The 20,385-nt window shown below is 45.6% G+C and overlaps 1 protein-coding gene across 1 annotated transcript in view; it reads right to left on the minus strand.

The window, feature by feature from the left end:
• The window catches only part of CCDC17 (coiled-coil domain containing 17), a 136,612-nt gene that overhangs the window by 106,170 nt on the left and 10,057 nt on the right, over positions 1-20,385 (minus strand). The window contains exons 3-5 of the mRNA XM_069233232.1: positions 17,558-17,620; positions 11,195-11,324; positions 6,679-6,832 (exon numbers count right to left, since the gene is read on the minus strand). Of these exons, the coding sequence (XP_069089333.1) occupies positions 6,679-6,832; positions 11,195-11,324; positions 17,558-17,620 (347 nt within the window). The remainder of the gene's footprint in view (positions 1-6,678; positions 6,833-11,194; positions 11,325-17,557; positions 17,621-20,385) is intronic.

The following is a 20,385-nucleotide window of genomic DNA, read 5'->3' on the forward strand; positions in this document are numbered from 1 at the left end:
GCGATTGGGCAGCTGCCTACGTGCACTATACACTCCCCGAAATATTTACCTCTCACAGGACTAACAGCTCTTACAGTTCAGGTTTGGCATACAGCACTCAAGGCACTGGGTTGGGGTGAAAGGGCCACGCAGGCCACACCACTAAGGGACTTTGGGAAACTGGGCAAGCTGGGGTTGAGGCTAGACTTCGATAAATGGGATCTGATTAGCATCTCTAGGATAAGGGATCTTTGGTCCCATGGAGCTATACTTTCATTTTCCGACTTGCAGAGGGAATCTGACCTCGCGGCGACAGAAACTTTTCAGTAACTACAGGTCTGATATGCACTCCATGCAGCGATTCCCAAAGGGGAGGACCTCCCAGAAACATCACCATTGGAAAACAGACTATTAGACGACCAAATGTGCCGAAAGGCGATTTCTCAGACCTATAGAAAATTAATCAACAATTCCCCTGATACTCTCCTCCCCTTGGATAGCCGCTGGGAGGCTGACCTGAAAGACCTGACAGATGAGGACTGGTTAGAGGCACTCGCCTCCCCTAAAGAGGCAGCGATCCGCACAAGATTTCGATTAGTGCAACTCAAAACATTGCACAGAGCATACCTTTGCCTTAGCACCCTGGTCAAGATGAGTAAGGGACCAGACCCTACCTATGGTCAGCAATGTGGGCATGTGGGGTCCTTTTTTACATTATATGGGCATGCCCAGCAAACAAGACCTTCTGGAGAGCAGTGGTGGCTTGTATTGACAGTGTTTGTGGTTGAGGCTTGTCCCCTTCACCAAAGTGGTGCCTATTAAATGTCTAGGAGGCCACGAACCTTGGCCGCACGGAGCAGATCTGGGTCACCCTAGGATTAATGATTGCAAAGCGAAATATAACCTGTGCGTGGGGCGTGCAGTCTGCACCGCTTCTCAGTGAATGGAAACAGGATATGTACTGGTGTATGGTGGCAAATAAGGTGGTGTGTGAGAGCAGGGGATGCCCTGGAAAAATGGAGGAAGATTTGGGGCAAGTGGAATGTGTACAGAAGTAGTCCATGTGCTGCCCCCCTAATGATGGCAGCGGAATGTGGCACCCACTGTAACACTGTAAGTGATGTCCACTGAATTGACAGAGAATCGTCCCGTTGAAACTGTACCTTTATCGGGCTGGCGCCCAATAGATATGCTAGATGTATCTGTTCACTTATCTGAAAATGGCGGTGGTATCTGTTCTTCTGATGAATGTATTGTAACCAATAAAAAGATGTTATAAAAAAACAATTATATCATAACTCTGCTGCTTGTAAATTGATATGTACATTAGGAAACAGAGTGAACCACTACTCTGCAATACTAGTTTAACTGGAGGTGTGACAATCCATATGACTCAGTTTGATTGAAATACGGAAGATGTTTTGCTAACTTCCAGAGTACAAAATGGTTAATCCCAGTTATTCATGAGCAACACTGCAAAACTATTTGGTGAAGTAGTATCTGAAGTTCATATGTTTTGTTTGTTGCCAGAGCTGCCTCTTCCACAAACCTTTTATGTGGGAGCGAGCAATTTCCTTACTGATTACCTATTTGTTCATGTTGAAGACTTCCAGCAGTTCAGGGTTTCCAAGGTCATATACTCCGAGAGGAGTGATCATTGCCCACTTGTGATCTCTTCCTACAGGACACTACAATGTTCTAGGGTGCTTTCCTTTCCAGTGGCGTGTGTGCGGCTTAGGCATACCCAGTAGCATTGATGCTTAAAGAACTTAATGAAGTTTCAATAAAAGTTCTGAACATATGAACAGTCCAAAAGGTATAACCCAAGAGGGAGGAGTCAAAGGGTAATATGTAGGGATTTGACCCTTATTGACTTCTTTCACTCCAGCAATATTGCTAGGGTCCTACAGTCTATGGACCTCAGCACAGCAGCACATCCAGATAACCTTCTCGCTACATTACTCAGACATAATGTTGAGTTGTGGGCACCTCAGTTGGTAAGTCTATTTTTGCTAGATTTCGTAAATTAGCTTTTTTTCTTTTTTTTTAGAAAAACATTTTCCCTGGTGGTTGTTGGGTAAGTAATCAGAAAGGGCCAATGCCTGTAAGTACTTAGGTATTACCTTCACAAAAAGTTTGATCCTGGACGAAGATTGAGGGTTAGGCAACCTCTTGCTTTGTCAGCGACACGTGGCCCTGGTAGAATTGATCAACAGTGAGGAGATGTTTCACTGGCCCCTCTCTGAAAGCTTTCAGCGGCAATGTCTTGGCGAGTGCTTTCTATCAGTCTAGACTTCCAAGGGATCAAGCTCTGCTCAAAGCTTTTTAGTTGGGATGTACCAAGAGTTGTGGGCCATGTGAAATTATAGTTGGGAAATGATCAATAATCGAGTTGTTTTCCACCCAGGAGTTTCAAGTGACATCACATACAAAAGGAGCAATGTTGGAGCTGTGTAGCATGGGACCCAGACCCTCAGACTTTCTTCACTTCATCCACCATCCTTCAGACTCCCTCGCTTTTCTCATACAATAAAAAGAGAGATAAATATTATATTATATATTAGAGAACTATACCTGGTCCCCTGCTGCCCCTCCCAACCTCAGCTCTGGGCAGTCTTCTCTTATTTGCGACTGCAAAGGCTCTGCTGGCGGTAGCACAAAACTAACATCACTGCCAACACAGAGAGCTGTCTACAGTTAGTCTACGCTGACCCACCTGAGGCACAGGGATGTACCAGTTGATAGAGTAAGACCTTGGGAAAGCAGGAGAGATGGTGGTCCATCATCTCCAACCCCACACTTCCCTCACATTTCTGCCATCCAGGAAGAGGGGAGGTCAGCACCCACCATCCACCTCTTCAAAGCCTGGTTTTACACTGCTCTGGTTTTAAAGAAGTGATATAATAAATACTATTCTGCATATTGCAGAAAGAGTAGCAGATTCATGTTCCCTTTTTGTGCCGTTTTCACTTTCTCTAACGGAACTTTATTAGGTACATGGGCTGCAGAAAAACTTTATCTGTCCCTATAGACTTCTCACTCACTGGAAGTGTCTGGTTTCCACACATCCCACTCTGCACAACAGCAACCAGAAAACTACCAAGCTAGCCTCGGGCTGTCAGTAGTGAAGTGTGAGCTCAATAGTTTTGTTTCTCAGCCATCACAACATTATTGACACTGATTTATGTCTGTGCATATGTTTGGCCAGCTAGGGCTGAGGATTTGCTGACTGCAAAGGCATCTGCTGTACACAGTTACCTAATGCATTTTAGAAGTAAGTGTCAGTGAAAGGAGGATGGAGTGACACTGAGTGGTCCTTCCACCCCCAGGCCAGGCATTGTGGACACCCCACTTTAGCAGCTACATTGGGTGGTAGAGGATGGTAATCTGAGTTTAATTAAAACTCTGATTAGTCCTTTCCCTGACATTTAGGCCCGTATTTATACTTTTTTTGCGCCGCATTTGCGTCGTTTTTTGACGCAAAAACGGCGCAAACTTGCAAAATGCCATTGTATTTTGTAGGTTTGCGCCGTTTTGTGTAAAAAAGGGGTGCAAATGCGGCACTAAAAAAAGTATAAATACGGGCCTTACATGCAGCCCATTGGGGGACAGGAGCACTGGGCTAATGTTTACTCGACTTGGCACTAAAAATCAAAAGATATTACATAGACAAGCAATCTTTTATTCCAAGGTTAATTGGTCTTAAAGAAAGGAAATAACTAAGAAGTCCTACGCTTCACTTCAGAAACAGGTACCAAATGTAGGAGGCTGGGCTGGTTTGTAGTGAGTGCCTAAGGTACTTACACCTTATACAGATCCAGTTATCCCTTATTAGTGAAATGTAGTCAGTGTCTAGGAGCCAGGCTAGTCACACAGCACTTACACACAAGAAAGACAATACTCAGTGTTCCCAAAAATAAAGGTACTTTCTTTTAGTGACACAAGACCAAAAATATTTTAGAGGCTATACTCCCTTAGGAGGCAAGTATTATACATAAAATATAAACTAGTAAACAAAAGCAGGTAACTAAACAGCCATAAAATAGTGCAAATAGTGATAATCACCATAGGTTACAATTGGCCTAGGGGGAACACAAACCATATACTAAAATAGTGGAATGCGAATGTCGGTTTCCCACCTAGGCAAGAGTAGTGAGTATAGGGGCACTGGCAGTGTAAGAAAACACCAAAGGTAAGTAATGTACCCCACCCCAGAGCCCCAGAAAGCAGGAGTAAAGTACAGCACGTTTCCTCAGAACACACTAGAAGTCGTGATAAAGAATAATGCAAAAACCAAGCAAGACACCAACGATGGATTCCTGGACCTGAAGACCTGCAAAGAGAGGAGACCAAGTCCAAAAACAGCTGATGAGTCCAGGAGTAACAGGAGCCCCTGCTAACCCAGATGACGGTGCAAAAGAGGAGCCTCTAGTTAGAAGAAAAAGTCAGAGATGCACCAAAGAAGACAGCTGCGGGTTCCTGCTTGGTACAAGAGACGTCCCATGTCAAATGGATGGATGCAGGCTGGTTTTCATTGTTGGATTCCACTAACAAGCCTTGGCTCATGCAAAAGACGCGTTTGGTGGGAAAAGGTGCTACCTGGGCCCAGGAGGGACCTGGAGGTCTCAACTCAGACTGAGGAGACAGAGGGGGCTCTCAGCACTTCAGAGAGCCATCAGAAGACCAGGCAGCACCCACAGGGGTCCCAGGACATGGGGACAAAGGAGTTGCAAATCGCGGTAGTCGTAGCACTACACAAAGGGATGCCACGCCACCGGAGAACAACTCAGGGAGCTGAGCGTCGCAGGATAGAGTGCTGGGGACCTGGGCTATGCTGTGCATGAAGGATTCTTTGGAGAAGCGCACAGAAGCCCTAGGAGCTGCAAAACACCTGGTGCACAGGGGTACTGTCTGGCACGGGCAGACTAGCTCTTACCTCCACCAAATTTGGACAGCTGGACCTTTGGACAGTCAGGGTCAATTCGGTCCACTATCTGTGTTTCAGGATCCACGCTTGTCGCTAGGAGAGGGGACCCAGAATACCGGTTGTCGCTGCAGAGAGGTGCCTGCTGAAGCAGGGAAGTGACTCCATCACTCCATGGGAGATTCCTTCGGTCCTTCTGGTGCAGGATGAAGACAGGCAGTCCTTGGAGTGTGCGCGACCTGGAAACTGTTGCAGTTGTTGGCAGGAGCTGAAGTTACAGAGTTGCAGTAGCCTTCTTGGATACTTTGTTGCAGTTGTAGAGTTCCTGGAGCAGTTCGGTGGTTGATCTGACAGTAGAAGGTGAAGCAGAGGTTGCAGAGGTTCCTGTTGGAATCTTGCAATCTGAATCTGAGGAAAAATCTAGAAGAGAGACCCTAAATAGCCCTGAGAAGGGTAGTAGTCACCTAACCAGGCAAGCACCTATCAGGAGGGGTCTCCGACGTCACCTGCTGGCACTGGCTACTCGATGCTCCCAGAGTTCCCTGACCATCCTGAAAACAAGATGGCAGAACCCAGGGACACTCTGGAGGAGCTCTGGGCACTACACCTGGGGTGGTGATGGACAGAGGAGTGGACACTCCCCTTTCCTTTGTCCAGTTTCGCGCCAGAGCAAGGACCGGGAGTCCCTGAACCGGTGTAGACTGGATTATGCCAGGAGGGCACCATCTGTGCCCTTCAAAGCATTACAGAGGCTCTGGGAGGATACCCCTCCTGTGCCTGTAACACCTATTTCTAAAGGGAGAGGGTGTAACCCCTGTCCCAAAGGCAATGTTTTGTTCTGCCTTGCTGCAAAAGTGTAAAACTTTTACGGGTCGATACAAAATTCAAAAAAGTGTATTTAGTTAACATGCAGAACCTTTTACCTAAGCACAATTTATTATATCAGTGGATCGAGGACGTTTAATTTAAAAGTGATAGGTTTCAAACTTGAAATTAGAAATACGAATTCTTTCCCCACCCCTGACAACAATGCCAATAGTGAAGTAAAGAGGCAAGTCAGTTGTTATGTGTACTTTTCGGGTGACCTGGTTTCCTATTATACATGAACAAAATTATAGCCTATTAAATCAAACACAGGAGCAGGTTTTGTATAGCGCACACCCTGAAATCATGTATTTCGGGGTTCTTTTATATGTGGTAAAAAAGACAAAGGATGGAGAGTGAAAATAAATAATTGCCTAGGATCACAAAATTTGAGAAAGTCCGGATCATTCCCAGGTTTTCTTATTTCACAAAGTGCAATTCAGCCACTAGATGTATATCCTTTGCTTTGCTTACACCTACATTACTGCCAATCCCCCAACCACCTTGCCCAACCGCCACCTCACTGGCATCAATGTGGCTCTCTGGCACATCATAGGCAAAACATTTTGGCTCCTGTGAAAATGTTTGTGAGTACCCCTGTGGTAAAGGAATACACAGGCAGGACGGCTGTAGGAGCCAAGTACAGTGAGGAAGAAAGAACAAAGAGGGAAACAGATCAAACATAATGCAGAAAAGTAAAAGAAAAAACATGTAAGGAGGGGCAAAAAGAAAGAAAGCTGGTTAGAAAAAAAGAAAAGAGGGCAGAAAAAAAAGAAAAGATGGGGTAGAAAATGGATGGACGGGAAAGGTGGGTGGGTTGATGGATGAATGGATGGAGGAAATAAGTATTTACTAACTGCAGGAAGATGCTCAAAAGTGCCAGCTTCCCCACGCCCACTCCACAGTCTCACCTGGAATCTGCCTGGATGAGCCCAATCTGGTCCCTAAGGGCGTCCAGGGCCAGCTGGTTCTTCTCTTCCTGAGTCTTGAGCTCCAGCAGCATCTGCTCGATGTGGGAGGTGGAGGAACCCTGGTTGGCAAAGGCCGAGAGCCTCCTGCGGATGTCTGAGGAGAGATCAGATGGCATCAGAATACAATGGGTATCCTTCTGAAGCAAGCCTCAAATGGAGGGTCCGCAAAGAGTCCTCTTTAGAATCTCAGGAGATGATGCCTTAAGCTTTAACCTTTATACTAAAACCGGAAGCAGTCAACAGTATTATTACAGCCGCTGTATCCCTGGACATCAAACTCATACCTGGGGCCTATAATAATGAATCTCAAAAATAAAAATAGAATAGTAATTGAAGGCAAAATATGTGCTTTTTTCATAAAAATGGTAAGGTAGAAATAGGGAGGGAATGGGAGTATTTACTAAAAATGAAACGTTTTTGGGCCCGATTCACAAAGGTAAACAGACCAAAAGTCTAAACTTAGACCAAATGTCTAACTTTACTACAACAACAATCAAAAATGGCGATTTGCTAGTCACAATGCAGCACACATAGGAGTAGCAAATCATCATTATTTAATGATTGTTTATGTGCAGGAAGGGACACCTTCCTGCACATAAACAATCATTAATGGCGTTTTGCTCTTCCTAATTGTGCTTCAGAACGCAGCACACATAGGAAAAGTAAAAACGAGGAGAAATAAAAGTATTTCTCCTCATTGCACCATGAGTTTTTGGAGCTGCCTCAGGTTTATGAATCCTCGTAAATCTGGGGCAGCGTCAAAATGCAATGGGTGTTGCAGCGGAATGCCCACAGCAACACCCATTGCATGCCCCTTTCACGCAAAGTGATGTGTGTAAAAGGGCTGTATTACAAAGTGGCATTAAGCCACAAAAAGTGGCTTAACGTCGCTTTGCAAATATGGAATATGCCCACCAAAACGTTGGTAAAAGTGACATTCTAGTGGCGCAATGGCTTTGTAAATGAGGGCCTTATAGTCAAGTCAAAAGTGTCTTAGCACTGCAGTCCCCCGGGGGCCGGTAGGCCATAAACAGGTCTTGACCACTCTGGTAGGAGTGAATAATGCATTCAATATATGCTTCAAAAAGTTTACCTTGAGCTCCCAGCCATGCTCTTAATAATTCCCTTATCAACCCCATCTGCTTCCTGAGATGTTTAGGCCCCTTCCTTGTGATCTCACAATGAATCAAAGAGCACCCTTTAAAGTGTAAAGGGAGACTCCCTTCCTTCCCTCTCCAGTGTCCCACCCTACTCACAGGAATGCAGCAATACACAACTCTGTCCGGGGAGATTCCTCTACCTCCTTATGTCTTCAACTTGCATCCTGCATCTCTCAAAATGGAACCCATGGACCTCCACGCAATGTACCATTACAGGCACATTATACATGCCACCACTTGTGGCATATGGGCCTAGTAGCGTTCACCTCAATGTCTCCGCTGTGGAGCAGCCGAGGGCATGTTCCTACATTCTGTATGGAGATGCCTGGCACAAGACGTGTATTGGCACAGGGTACTCTCTTGCCTGGGTGAGGTTCTCTCCTGGACATACCATGATACCCTAAATTGGCCCTTCTCCATATTATGGAGGGAAATGGGGGAAATCTGTACAAATGTACACTCCTATTTCTAGGCCTTACTCTAGCAAAGCGTGATATAGTGAACCATTGGAAGACTGAGGCCTCGCCCCAGCCCGCAGCCTGGAAAAGGTGTGTGGACCATTGTATGAGGCTCGAGGTAGCACTGTATAAATCTACGGGCTGCCCCAGAAGCATTATAAGAGCTGGGAGAGTTGGGCAGATTACATGGGGAATTGTCCTGGAGCCAACACGCCCTCATGACTGATGACAACATTCAACACCACGGCCTGCACCGGGGGTTGGGTGCACAAGCGCAGATAGCTAAACATTGGCTGATGCATGGCTGGTTGAGGGACCAGGGGGCGTTCTGGTCTGCACAAGTTGTTTTCCTTACTGTTTTGACTTTGTATTTGTTTTTTACTACCACATGCTTGATATTATGTCTTTATCACAAGTCAGGTCCCTCTGGATCTCCAAAGTCTTACATGTGTACCAAAACCTAATAAAGTCTGTTCTTAAAAAAAAAAGCAAGCATTTGCAATGCAATGGGTTTCGCATTTGCTCGAGTTAGAGCTATTAGTGTTGTAAACTCCTAACTGGACTCTTCTTGCCACATAAAGTGAAAATGAAAAGTAAAACAGTTTCACATAAGCAGGCTGATTTCAAAGTCCCACGGCATCAGCGTGAAGGAGCACACAAAAGGAAAAAGAAGTTTGTTTGCAGTCAAACGTAAGGGCAAATGTGCAGTTATCCATGTAACAGAGGCGATGTCCAAGGCGGTAACTAAACCGCCCCAAGGAGGGACAAACGTAAAGCATTTACCAATGAAAATAAAGGATTTTTGAAGGGTAAACCCATGAACAAGAGATAGTGATGGGCATGCAGTGGGTGTGGTTAAAAGCCCAGATACATACCAACACGTCGAAAAAGCAGTGCTTGCGTGCTGCGATTCTCGACCTAAAAAGCCCCCACATCTAATTTTTCAGAGTATGACATGCTTCCACGCAGACCTCATTCACAAGTTTTTTCTGTGAGTAAGCATGGCTTATGCTTGGAAACTCATGAGGAAATCAGGTGGACATAACACACAAGTACTCACAGTAAATGCTTTCTAAATAAGGCCTGGAAATTCAAACGTAATTCACACCTAAAACAGAAGTAAGACATAACGACGGACTGAAAGCCAATGTAGATCGGATGATTCAGAACAGAAAGAAAGTGCGTCAGTGGAAATGTTGTTGGTAAACTGTGCCCTTGCATGTTAAGTGAAAGCACCAATAAATAGTGTGGGCAATTCACTTGTGAAACAAATGCACAAACATTCACTCACAAAATGAACAAACTAAATTAACTGGCTGCATTGTGTTGCGGTGTCCCCGGGGGTGTAGATGTTTCTCTCATGGATTCCCCTTTGTGGTTCGAATGCACTTACGTACACATTGACTACATCGAGACAGGGCTGCAAACTGCCATTGTTTTTGGCACTGGAGCATGTTTTTGACCGACCCTGTTATTTGTTTGTTTCTGACCTCTTCTATTATTACTCATGTTAGGAAAAAAAAACTTGACGAAAATTCAGTTTTTCTATAATCATTTACAAATCTTATAGTTCAGTCTCCTGCGCTGGGGAGAGGGGCCTGCAGCACAGTGGGGAACGCAACAGAAAATCCCTTCTGTTTGCCTTGGCGTGTATAATGCAGGCAACCTCTCTGGGTGGTTTAATTGCTTTAGGTACTTTCTATTAAAACAAGAAAAGTCTGGTTAGGAGTTTACAAAGCTAATAGCTCTAACTCGAGCAAATGCAAGATAAATGTGTATATTTGTCTACTAAATGGAGAGCTACAATCAGCGTTCACGGTGATGAAAACAATAAGCTTTACAGCTTACCTTGCATAAACATATGGATCATGTTTTACTGCTCAGCGCACACGGGGATGAAAACAATAAGCTTTACAGCTCAACTCGCATAAACACATGGGTCGTGTTTTAACGTGACCTTAAAAATATGCACGAGAAACTGAATCATGTTTACACAACATAAAAAACAGGGAAGGGAGAGCAAGCTGGCCCTGGAAAAGCCCCCCTCTGTTTTATTATGTTTTCAAAGGGAGCTGGTGGGGAGGAGGGACTGAACAAGCACCCACAGTGTTGAAGTGAAACAGACAAATGCTAAAAAAAAATAGTCCCTTACAGAAGAGATCAACAGGACATAGCGTAATTACACAGTAGTTTGTGGTGCTCCCAAAGTGAAAAAAGGCAGGACAAAGAGGCAGAACTGACCACTAGCAAGCAAGGATTTTTGAAGGACACTGCAACTAACAAATGGAAATGCTGGAACTCACAGTATAGTATACTTAAAAGTATACAGCAGACCAAACGCTAACGCTCAACCTAAAAAGTAGGACATTTTAATTGGCGTGAAAATTGTTACAGGAGAGACTCACTTCCTCTGACACGCTTCACGCGAAATTAAAATGTCCTACATTTGGAGATGACCTCTTGTCCACCTGCAGGTAATGAGTTCAAATCATATTAAGGGCAAATAAGACTGTTATCCGTCTTTGGTCGCTAAATTGCATAACCCTAAGCTGGACAACAATGGCACCAGTGATGTACGAAACAGCACGACCTGCATCACAGCAACTGGAAACAGCACAATGTGCATAATAAATGGCAGTGCAAGAAACCATCAGTTATTACTTCTATAAGTTACTTCATTTCATTGTCTGTGCAGATCCAGTGCTGCTGGTGGTGCCTGGGCCTTCAGCCTCCAGAAGCCTTTCTTGTCATCACCGAAGGACCTCTCTACATGGCACTAACTACCTTATAGTCCGGTACCCAATGATCTTGGCCGACCCATTGCTTGTGTGAACTCACCTTCCCTCTGCAGCTCCAGGGCCCGGTTCCTCTCCTGGATGTCGGCCAGGTGGCGTTCATGGGCTTCAGACATCTCCTGCAGGCGCTCCCGGTACTCGCGGTCCAGCTGGAGCCGGGGGCTGAGATCTACCTGCGAGACAAGAGAAGCAGGGACCTGACTGTAGTGTGACAGTTTTTGGTAAAGACCATAACAAGAAGCCATTCAAGACTTGTGCTCTTCCCCACAGCACCTCCATGTACACATAGACACTTGTATTCCTGCACATGTCCCATGGCATCTTCTTGGACACACAGGGCCTCATTTACAAGAAACAGAAACATCGGCTTCGATGCGTTAGATTTCTTGCTCTGCCCTATGGTCCCCTAAGGATGCCCTGGATGCACTGTACTTGTTTATTTCATGTGACACAAATTGGATACTATTATACTATGTCATTGTCTTAGTGTAATCTTTAATTAGAACAGCAACATCCAATAACTTAATAATGTTACAAGTTGTGGGATTTTGCATCATGGATTAATACAATCTCTACCAAATGATAGTGAACTAAGACTAAAATGTGTTTAATTCCACTCAAAACACCCCGCGTGGGTCCCATAAAATCAAAGTTATTTTCTGCCAACACTTCGGGGGAAATTCTATGGGAATCGAAGGGATGTAAAGGATGACCAAATGCTTGTTAGAACGTTGTCAAAAACTAAAAGGAACCACTAAAACAAGTTGTTAAGCCCTGGTCTCCAATATTGAAAATCTTCTTCTTTGAGAAACTTTGGGGCTGACCTACTATGACTTTTCTTTGGGTTGCATAACTTTTGTGGCACAGCCCCAATGAAAAATATTTTTTTGCCATTTACTAAGCCACACAAAGCCACTTTGCATGGTTTTGAGCTCTTTACTAAATACAAAGCCTTTCGTTGCTCCACCCCAGGGAGGTGTTAAATGGGTAGACCACAGGCGTTCTCATGATTCCACCCATGCATTTATACACAAACCGAGAATTACAAAAACTTGTAAACTGGATTGCGCCAAAATGGAGTGCTTACCAAACAGAGTCATAATGAGGACAACAACCTTTATTTCTCATTGTTACTTTCTCTTCTATGCGTGATGCATTCTGCTGCAGACATAGAAAGAAGACAATGCGTCTGAGGATTGTTTTGGGGAGGAAGGTATCCCTTTCTGCACAAAATAATCCTGCCTTTGATGCAAGCAGCCTTGCATAATGGTGCTAGACAGTTTCAAGTGTGACAGCACAGGGAGAGAGCTGAGAAGCATCATATCTTAGCAGATACATCACCTGTCTTCCAGTCACGTCAAACAAAACTACTACTTGCCTTCCTGAACGGCGCTGTGAGAATTCTTAATAAATATGCCCCTTTATTTGTGATTTAAAAAGTCAATACAAAACAATCATACAGTCATAATCCGTAAAGATTAAACCAACATAAACATTGTGACAGAGCTGTAAAATTAAGCCTACATTGTATATTCAAAGATACAGAGGGGCAGAGAGCTCAAGGTATAGCACTAGTGTCACCCAGCAGGATACAGAGAAGCAGAGAGCTCACAGTACAGGACTGGTGTCACCCAGAGGGATACAGAGAGGCAGAGAGCGCACAGTACAGCACCGGTGTCACCCAGAGGAATACAGAGGGTCGAGAGCTCACAGTACAGCACCAGTCTCACCCAGAGGGATACAGAGGGGCAGAGAGCTCACAGTACAGCACTGGTGTCACCCAGCGGGAGCAGAGAGCTCACAGTACAGCACCGGTGTCACCCAGGAGGATACAGATCGGCAGAGAGCGCACAGTATAGCACCGGTGTCACCCAGGAGGATACAGAGGGGCAGAGAGCTCACAGTATAGTGTTGGTGTCACCCAGGAGGATACAGAGGGGCAGAGAGCGCACAGTATAGCACCGGTGTCACCCAGAGGGATACAGAGGGGCAGAGAGCTCACAGTACAGCACCGGTGTCACCCAGAGGGATACAGAGGGGCAGAGAGTGCACAGTACAGCTCTGGTGTCAGCCAGGGGGATAAAGAGGGGTAGAGAGCTCATAGTATAGCACTAGTGTCACCCAGAGGGATACAGAGGGGCAGAGAGCGCACAGTATAGAGTTGGTGTCACCCAGAGGGATACAGAGGGGCAGAGAGCTCACGGTACAGGACTGGTGTCCCCCAGAGGGATACAGAGGGACAGACAGCTCACGGTACAGGACTGGTGTCACCCAGAGGGATACAGAGGGGCAGAGAGCTCACAGTATAGTGTTGGTGTCACCCAGGAGGATACAGAGGGGGCACAGAGCTCGCAGTATAGCACTAGAGTCACCCAGAGGGATACAGAGGAGCAGAGAGCTCACAGTATAGCACTGGTGTCACCCAGAGGGATACAGAGGAGCAGAGAGCTCACAGTACAGCACCGGTGTCACCCAGAGGGATACAGAGGAGCAGAGAGTTCAAAGTATAGCACTGGTGTCACCCAAAGGGATACAGAGGAGCAGAGAGCTCACACTATAGTACTGGTGTCACCCTGCAGGATACAGAGGGGCAGAGAGCTCACTGTATAGCACCGGTATCACCCAGAGGATACAGAGGAGCAGAGAGCTCACAGTAGAGCACTGGTGCCACTCAGGAGGATTCAAAGGTGTAGAGAGCTTACAGTACAGCACCGGTGTCACCCAGAGGGATACAGAGGAGCAGAGAGCTCAAAGTATAGCACTGGTGTCACCCAGCAGGATACAGAGCGGCGGAGAGCTCACAGTACAGCACTAGTGTCACCCGAGGGATACAGAGGAGCAGAGAGCTCAAAGGATAGCACTGGTGTCACCCAGGGGGATACAGAGGAGGAGAGAGCTCACACTATAGTACTGGTGTGTCCCCCTGCAGGATACAGAGGGGTAGTGGGCTCACAGTATAGCACTAGTGTCACCCAGAGGGATACAGAGGAGCAGAGAGTCCACAGTACAGCACCGGTGTCACCCAGCAGGATACAGGCGGGCGGAGAGCTGACAGTATAGCACCGGTGTCACCCAGCAGGATACAGAGGGGCGGAGAGCTCACAGTACAGGACTAGTGTCACCCAGAGGAATACAGAGGAGCTGAGAGTCCACATTACAGCACTGGTGTCACCCAGAGGGATACAGAGGGACACAAAGCTCACAGTATAGTGTTGGTGTCACCCAGCAGGATACAGAGGGGTAGAGAGCGCACAGTATAGCACTGGTGTCACCCAGAGGGATACAGACGGGCGGAGAGCTCACAGTACAGCACCGGTGTCACCCAGAGGGAGACAGAGGAGAAGAGAGTTCACAGTACAGCACCGGTGTCACCCAGCAGGATATAGACGGGCGGAGAGCTCACAGTACAGCACCGGTGTCACCCAGCAGGATATAGACGGGCAGAGAGCTCACAGTACAGCACTGGTGCCAGCCAGAGGGATACAGAGGGACACAAAGCTCACAGTATAGTGTTGGTGTCACCCAGCAGGATACAGAGGGGTAGAGAGCGCACAGTATAGCACTGGTATCACCCAGAGGGATAAAGAGGGACACAACGCTCACAGTATAGTGTTGGTGTCACCCAGAGGGATACAGAGGGACACAAATCTCAAAGTATAGTGTTGGTGTTACTCAGCAGGATAAAACTGCTTTTTAGAAGATTTAAGTAGCTCGATTAGAAGTGAGGTATTTTTAAATGGTAGAGGTGATTTGCTGTGTATGGTTCTTGAAATGTTTATGATTACATACACTGTAGAGGCATAACCTTGGTAATTTATTGTCTGTTTACAATGAACGTTCTTTCTTGTTTTTCTTTCATTAGTGACAATTAGTTCATTCATGTTTAATGTATCCTATCTATCCCTTTGTTTTCTTATTACTTTCTTAGGTTTGTCCTAAAGGCAGCTTTAAGGGCCAGATGTAGGTAGCCTTTTGCACCTCGCAAACGGCGAAAAACGCAGTTTGCGAGGCGCAAAAGGCTGAACGCGATGCAGAATCACATTTTGCGAGTCGGTACCGACTCGCAAAATGTGATTCCAACTCGCAAATAGGAAGGGGTGTTACCTTCCTATTTGCGACCGCATCACGATGTAGAGTTGCTTTGTGACCGCGGTCGCAAACCAACTCGCAGTTACCATCCACTTGAAGTGGATGGTAACTCATTCGCAGAAGGGAAGGGGTCCCCATGGGACCCCTTCCCCTTTGTGAATGCTCACAAAAATATTTTTTCAGAGCAGGCAGTGGTCCTATGAACAAAAAGGTTTCGGTATTTTTTCTTTTTGCAGCTCGTTTTCCTTTAAGGAAAACAGGCTGCAAAGAGAAAAAAAAAAACTGCTTTATTTAAAAGCAGTCATGGACATGGTGGTCTGCTGTGTCGAGCAGGCCACCATCCCCGTGAGTGCCTAGACTCGCTATGGGGTCGCAAACTGCGACCCACCTCATAAATATTCATGAGGTGGGTCTTTGCGACATCATAGCGAGTCGCAGAAGGTGTCTGAGACACCTTTCTGCATTTCCTTTTGCGAGTTGCAAATCGCTGGGATTTGCAATTTGCAACTCGCAAAAGGAAACCTACCTACATCTGGCCCTAAGTGTCTTACCTCATGTTTTCCAACAAAATGCATATATATATATATATATATATATATATATATAAAAAAACATTGAAGTGACCATGCTGCGCTACCCTGCACTATAGACAAAGGGCAGAAATGCACCTTAATTACAAGATACAGTGCACTTCTGTCCTTTCCCCCTGCACTGCTGCACAAATTGCTGCCTAGCACCAGTGCAGGTGTATGCATTGTTGGCAGTATTGTTTTTCCCAGAGAGTCATTTTCCTCTTTCTCTGTGTGCTACAGAATGGGGAGGTGCACAGTTCTGAAGTATACCCAGGTTTACATATTCTTGTAAATCTGGGAATGTGGCAAAATCCATGGGTGTTGCATAGAAACCCCCCAACCCCCATGGTACGCCTCCCTGACACAGTGTAAGGCAATGGCAAAGTGGCTTTGCGTGGCCTTGTGGACATGGGTCTGCACCATGCTTCCCCGGTGTATCACAAAAAGTGATGGACCAGAGGGGCACAGGGCTTGTACGTATGCCTCCACGTTTCTTGCCTGAACTACACATGTACAGCATGCATGGCAAGCTGGATATGTCTATCTTGAGGCAGCAAATAGCAGCTGTGATAGAACATAAACTTGAAGTAGCCCTGTCCACTTAATTTCTCTTAGTATCAGCAAGAAATTTCAGTCCAGAGTCCCTGACAGTGATAACCAGTGGATTTTACCTTCAAGCATGAGGAGTGGTCAGCGGTTTCACGAGCTGCAGAGGACACATACTCTTCCACCAACCATCTCCTGCTGCAAATCATCCAAAGCAGCTCGCACTAACAGCTGTGTACATCTACCTGGCCTGAAATCAGCCTGAGAAGTGTTATGGAGCCCCATGTTATATACAACTTCTTGTAGCTACCTAACAGCAGCTGTCCAAGCAGCCTAGGCCAAGGAATCTGACGATGGATTTTAAAGGTGGGAAAAGATAGCTGCATCATTTCAATACTGATCTTAAAGCTCTTGATCACCCATTGTCATCTAGAACAGTGGTTCCCAACCTTTTGACTTCTGTGGACCCCCACTATTACTGGAACCTGGGGCACCCCATTGAATCATTATTGGAATGGGGGAACCTCCCACTGAGACATTACTGAAATCTGGGGACCTAATCTGTTAAAATTATTACATTTTCTAAGCAGTCGCGGACCCCCTGAGGGGGCTTCTCAGACCCCCAGTGGTCCCCCAACCACAGGTTGGCAACCACTGATCTAGAACACATGGGCCATGACCACTTTTACAAAGCCATGGCTACTTTACACCACTGCAGTGCCTCACAGTTTGTTCTGCTACTGTTCTACAGAATTGTCTACTATCAGAGGAGGCCTACTACTGCTGAGCATCTTCATAACTGGCGCTTTAGATTGAACATTTGGGGCTGAGTGTTAATTTCAGCTCAAAAGTCTTTGGCTACCATCTCTCTCCACATTTGTCCATTTTTTGTGTTTCCATTCAAGGTAACCAAGGGCATCAGCACACGCCACAGATTGCACTGAGTTGCTACCGGGCAGGCTATTTATGAAGATTTAATCAGGTCGGTTGCAATTGAATCAACTAGAAACCTCTGTTGTACATCCATGACCATAGCAAACTTCTTTGAAAATATAAAAAATACAAGTTAATTCTTGCCTTCACAATGATTTTACCCTACTCCATTTTCATCTAAGAGGTTTGCGCTTTCAAGATGCAAGAAAGCTTCGAAACCCTTGACATGGCTGCTTAGTGACCATTGTAGATATGGACTCTGTTACCTGAGCTTGGGATGATCTCAGGGTGGGCACACTCTCCTCGATCGACATCCGCAACTTGTGGAACTGGAAAAGACAAAATAAAGTTTACAACCAACAGCTTTTTCGAGATGCACAGATATGATAGTCTTCTATTCTTTTGAACAATTATGGGCAGTGCTGCTTGAGGAGGTAGTACCCCTGAAGACTTCCTAAACTGATACTTCCATTTGATTTATACAAAAGATTCACCAGCATGACTCATGCCTCACAATTTACCACATTGACATTAGCACGACAGCATTTACTGCTTCTTGCTCTGACAACTTTATTCCATAACCACAGCACTGCCTTCAGAAAGGCATGCACAGTGAATGTCAAGGCTGACACTACATTAAGGTCATAGTAGAGAGAACCCTTCAGATACCACCATAAGGAAGTCTCTGACTGCAACAAAATACCTCTGATATGGTCCTGTCTCTATAAGAGTGGAAACACTAAAATGGGGAAATGTTGTTTTCCCTGAGGCTCTAAAAAGCCTTTGATCAGAGCCGATGGCTGTTTATTAGATCTACAAGCCATGGACACCACAGTCTCCACAATCTACATTCCAGAACTAGTACGGCTTGATATTGTAAGCCATGGCCATCAGAGTCTTCCAAACAACAAGCTGTGGCTATCATTGCCACCAACAACTACAAGCCAGAATCCTTACTTTATTCAGCAACTACAAACCATGATCATCCCTGGTTCCACAACTAAAAACTACAATCATTGCTTAATCCATCAACTACAAACTATGGCAATCTCCACTTCCCAACTACAAACCTGATCATCCCTGATTCTAGCAACTACATGCCATTGCCATCCCTACTTCCACAACTATACACCAAGGACAATCAAGACCTAAAACAAATACACCCCTAGACAGTCCTTCTCTCCTATTGGTACAGGCCATGCTCATTACTTCCTCCAACAACCAAACACCATGGCAATCACTGTCCCCACCAACTAAAAGCCATAACCTATTGTCACTCCAACTCCTAGCCATACTCATTTTTGCTGGAGACAACTTCAAGACTGTATCCTCCCTGCTTCCAGCTCAAAGTCATGGACATTACTCAACCCATAATAACAAACAAGTACCATTTTTGGCGCCAGCTACAATCCAGGACCAACATTACAATGAAGGAAAACATTACAAGTTCAGCAAGGCATTCTCGTCAATGCCTCCACAACTTCAAGGCAGTGACCGTCACTGGGTCTAACAACAAGTGATGATAATCACAGCCCCAGAACTACAAGCCATGGCCAGCACTGTCTATGACAACAAGCTATGTTTATCTCTGCTAACAACAACTACAAGCCATGATGATCACTGTTACCCGTACAAGCCTTGAGCATCACTGCGACGGAAAACTACAAGCCATTGCTGCCTCCACAGCTTCAAATGATGATAATGACTGCCCCCACAACTACTAGTATTTGCCATTACTACTCCATAATTACAATCAATCAGTATTTGCAGAGTGCAGCACTGTCACTCCTGGGTGTACCTGGGCGCTAGGTGCGGTGTCTCTCTCGAACAGCCAGGTCTTGAGTCTCTTTCTGAAGTCCACCAGTAAGGGTGCTGTTCGGAGGAGGGGGGGCAGGTGATTCCATTACTTGGTGGCGATAGAGGAGAAGGAGTGGCCACTGCTGCAACAGATTCTGGGTGTTTGTGCGAGGGCCATTGAGGAGGAGTGTAGGTGTCTGGCAGGCTGGAGGAGGTTTAATTGGCAGTTGATGTAGGCTGGTCCTTTATCATGTGAGGATTTGTAGGCATGCATGAGGAGCTTGAACTGGGATTGTCACCACCATCACTACCTCTACAACTACTAGCCAGTACCCGTACTGTCCCGAACTACAAGCAAATGGCCAGCACTGTCTCTAGTTACAAACAATGCTCATCTCTGCGACCAACAATTACAAGCCATAATGATCACTGTTCCCATACAAACCACGTGCACCTAGAAACTACACATCATTGTTGTCTCCACGACTACAAATGATGGTAATGATTGCCCCCACAACCACGAGCATTTACCATCACTGACTTTCCATCTACAATTCACTAGCATTACTACCTCCACAAATACAAGCAATCAGCAGTACTACCCCTAACCAAAAGTGCAAGACCACCACTATCTCCAGCTACAAGCCTTGCTCATTACTGCCAACATCAACTGCAAGGCTTGACCCTCCAAGTTTCCATCAACAAGTCACGGCCATCACTGCACCCAGCAACAGCAGGCCACCACAGTTAATGACTCCATGATTACAATTGTCGATAATCACTGCCTTACAGGCAATGACCATTACTGACTCCACAACTTCAAACCACTAACTACCACCGCCACTTCCACAGTTACAACTCAGTATCAGTACTGTCTCGAACTACAAGTGCATGGCCAGCACTTTGTTTAAGAGAGAATGTATCTTTGGGGCTGCTCAATACTCTGAAGATCCTACTAAACCACAACATGTAAAGAGTTTGGTAATATCTGAAATTGAGTTTTATCATTCTCAAAATATGGCTGATACACTTGACCTTTGTGTCCCAAGCACAGTGGATTGTGTCAGTGATGCTGAAAGTATATGAGAGGTGGTTTTCAAATCTGTGTCAGACACACATTTATTATGGACAATGGTGAAATAGTTCCTAACTCCTCACATGACAACATAACACTTGTTTAAACTCAGTGTCAAGCACATGGTGAGACCTACTGCAGCTGGTGACAGTCACTGTACTGTACACCAATCCTGTGATTGCAAACAAAGTGCAGTTGCGTGCCGCCAGATTTTGTATAAAC

Source organism: Pleurodeles waltl, chromosome 4_2 (assembly GCF_031143425.1).
Source record: "Pleurodeles waltl isolate 20211129_DDA chromosome 4_2, aPleWal1.hap1.20221129, whole genome shotgun sequence".
Lineage (NCBI taxonomy): Eukaryota > Metazoa > Chordata > Amphibia > Caudata > Salamandridae > Pleurodeles > Pleurodeles waltl.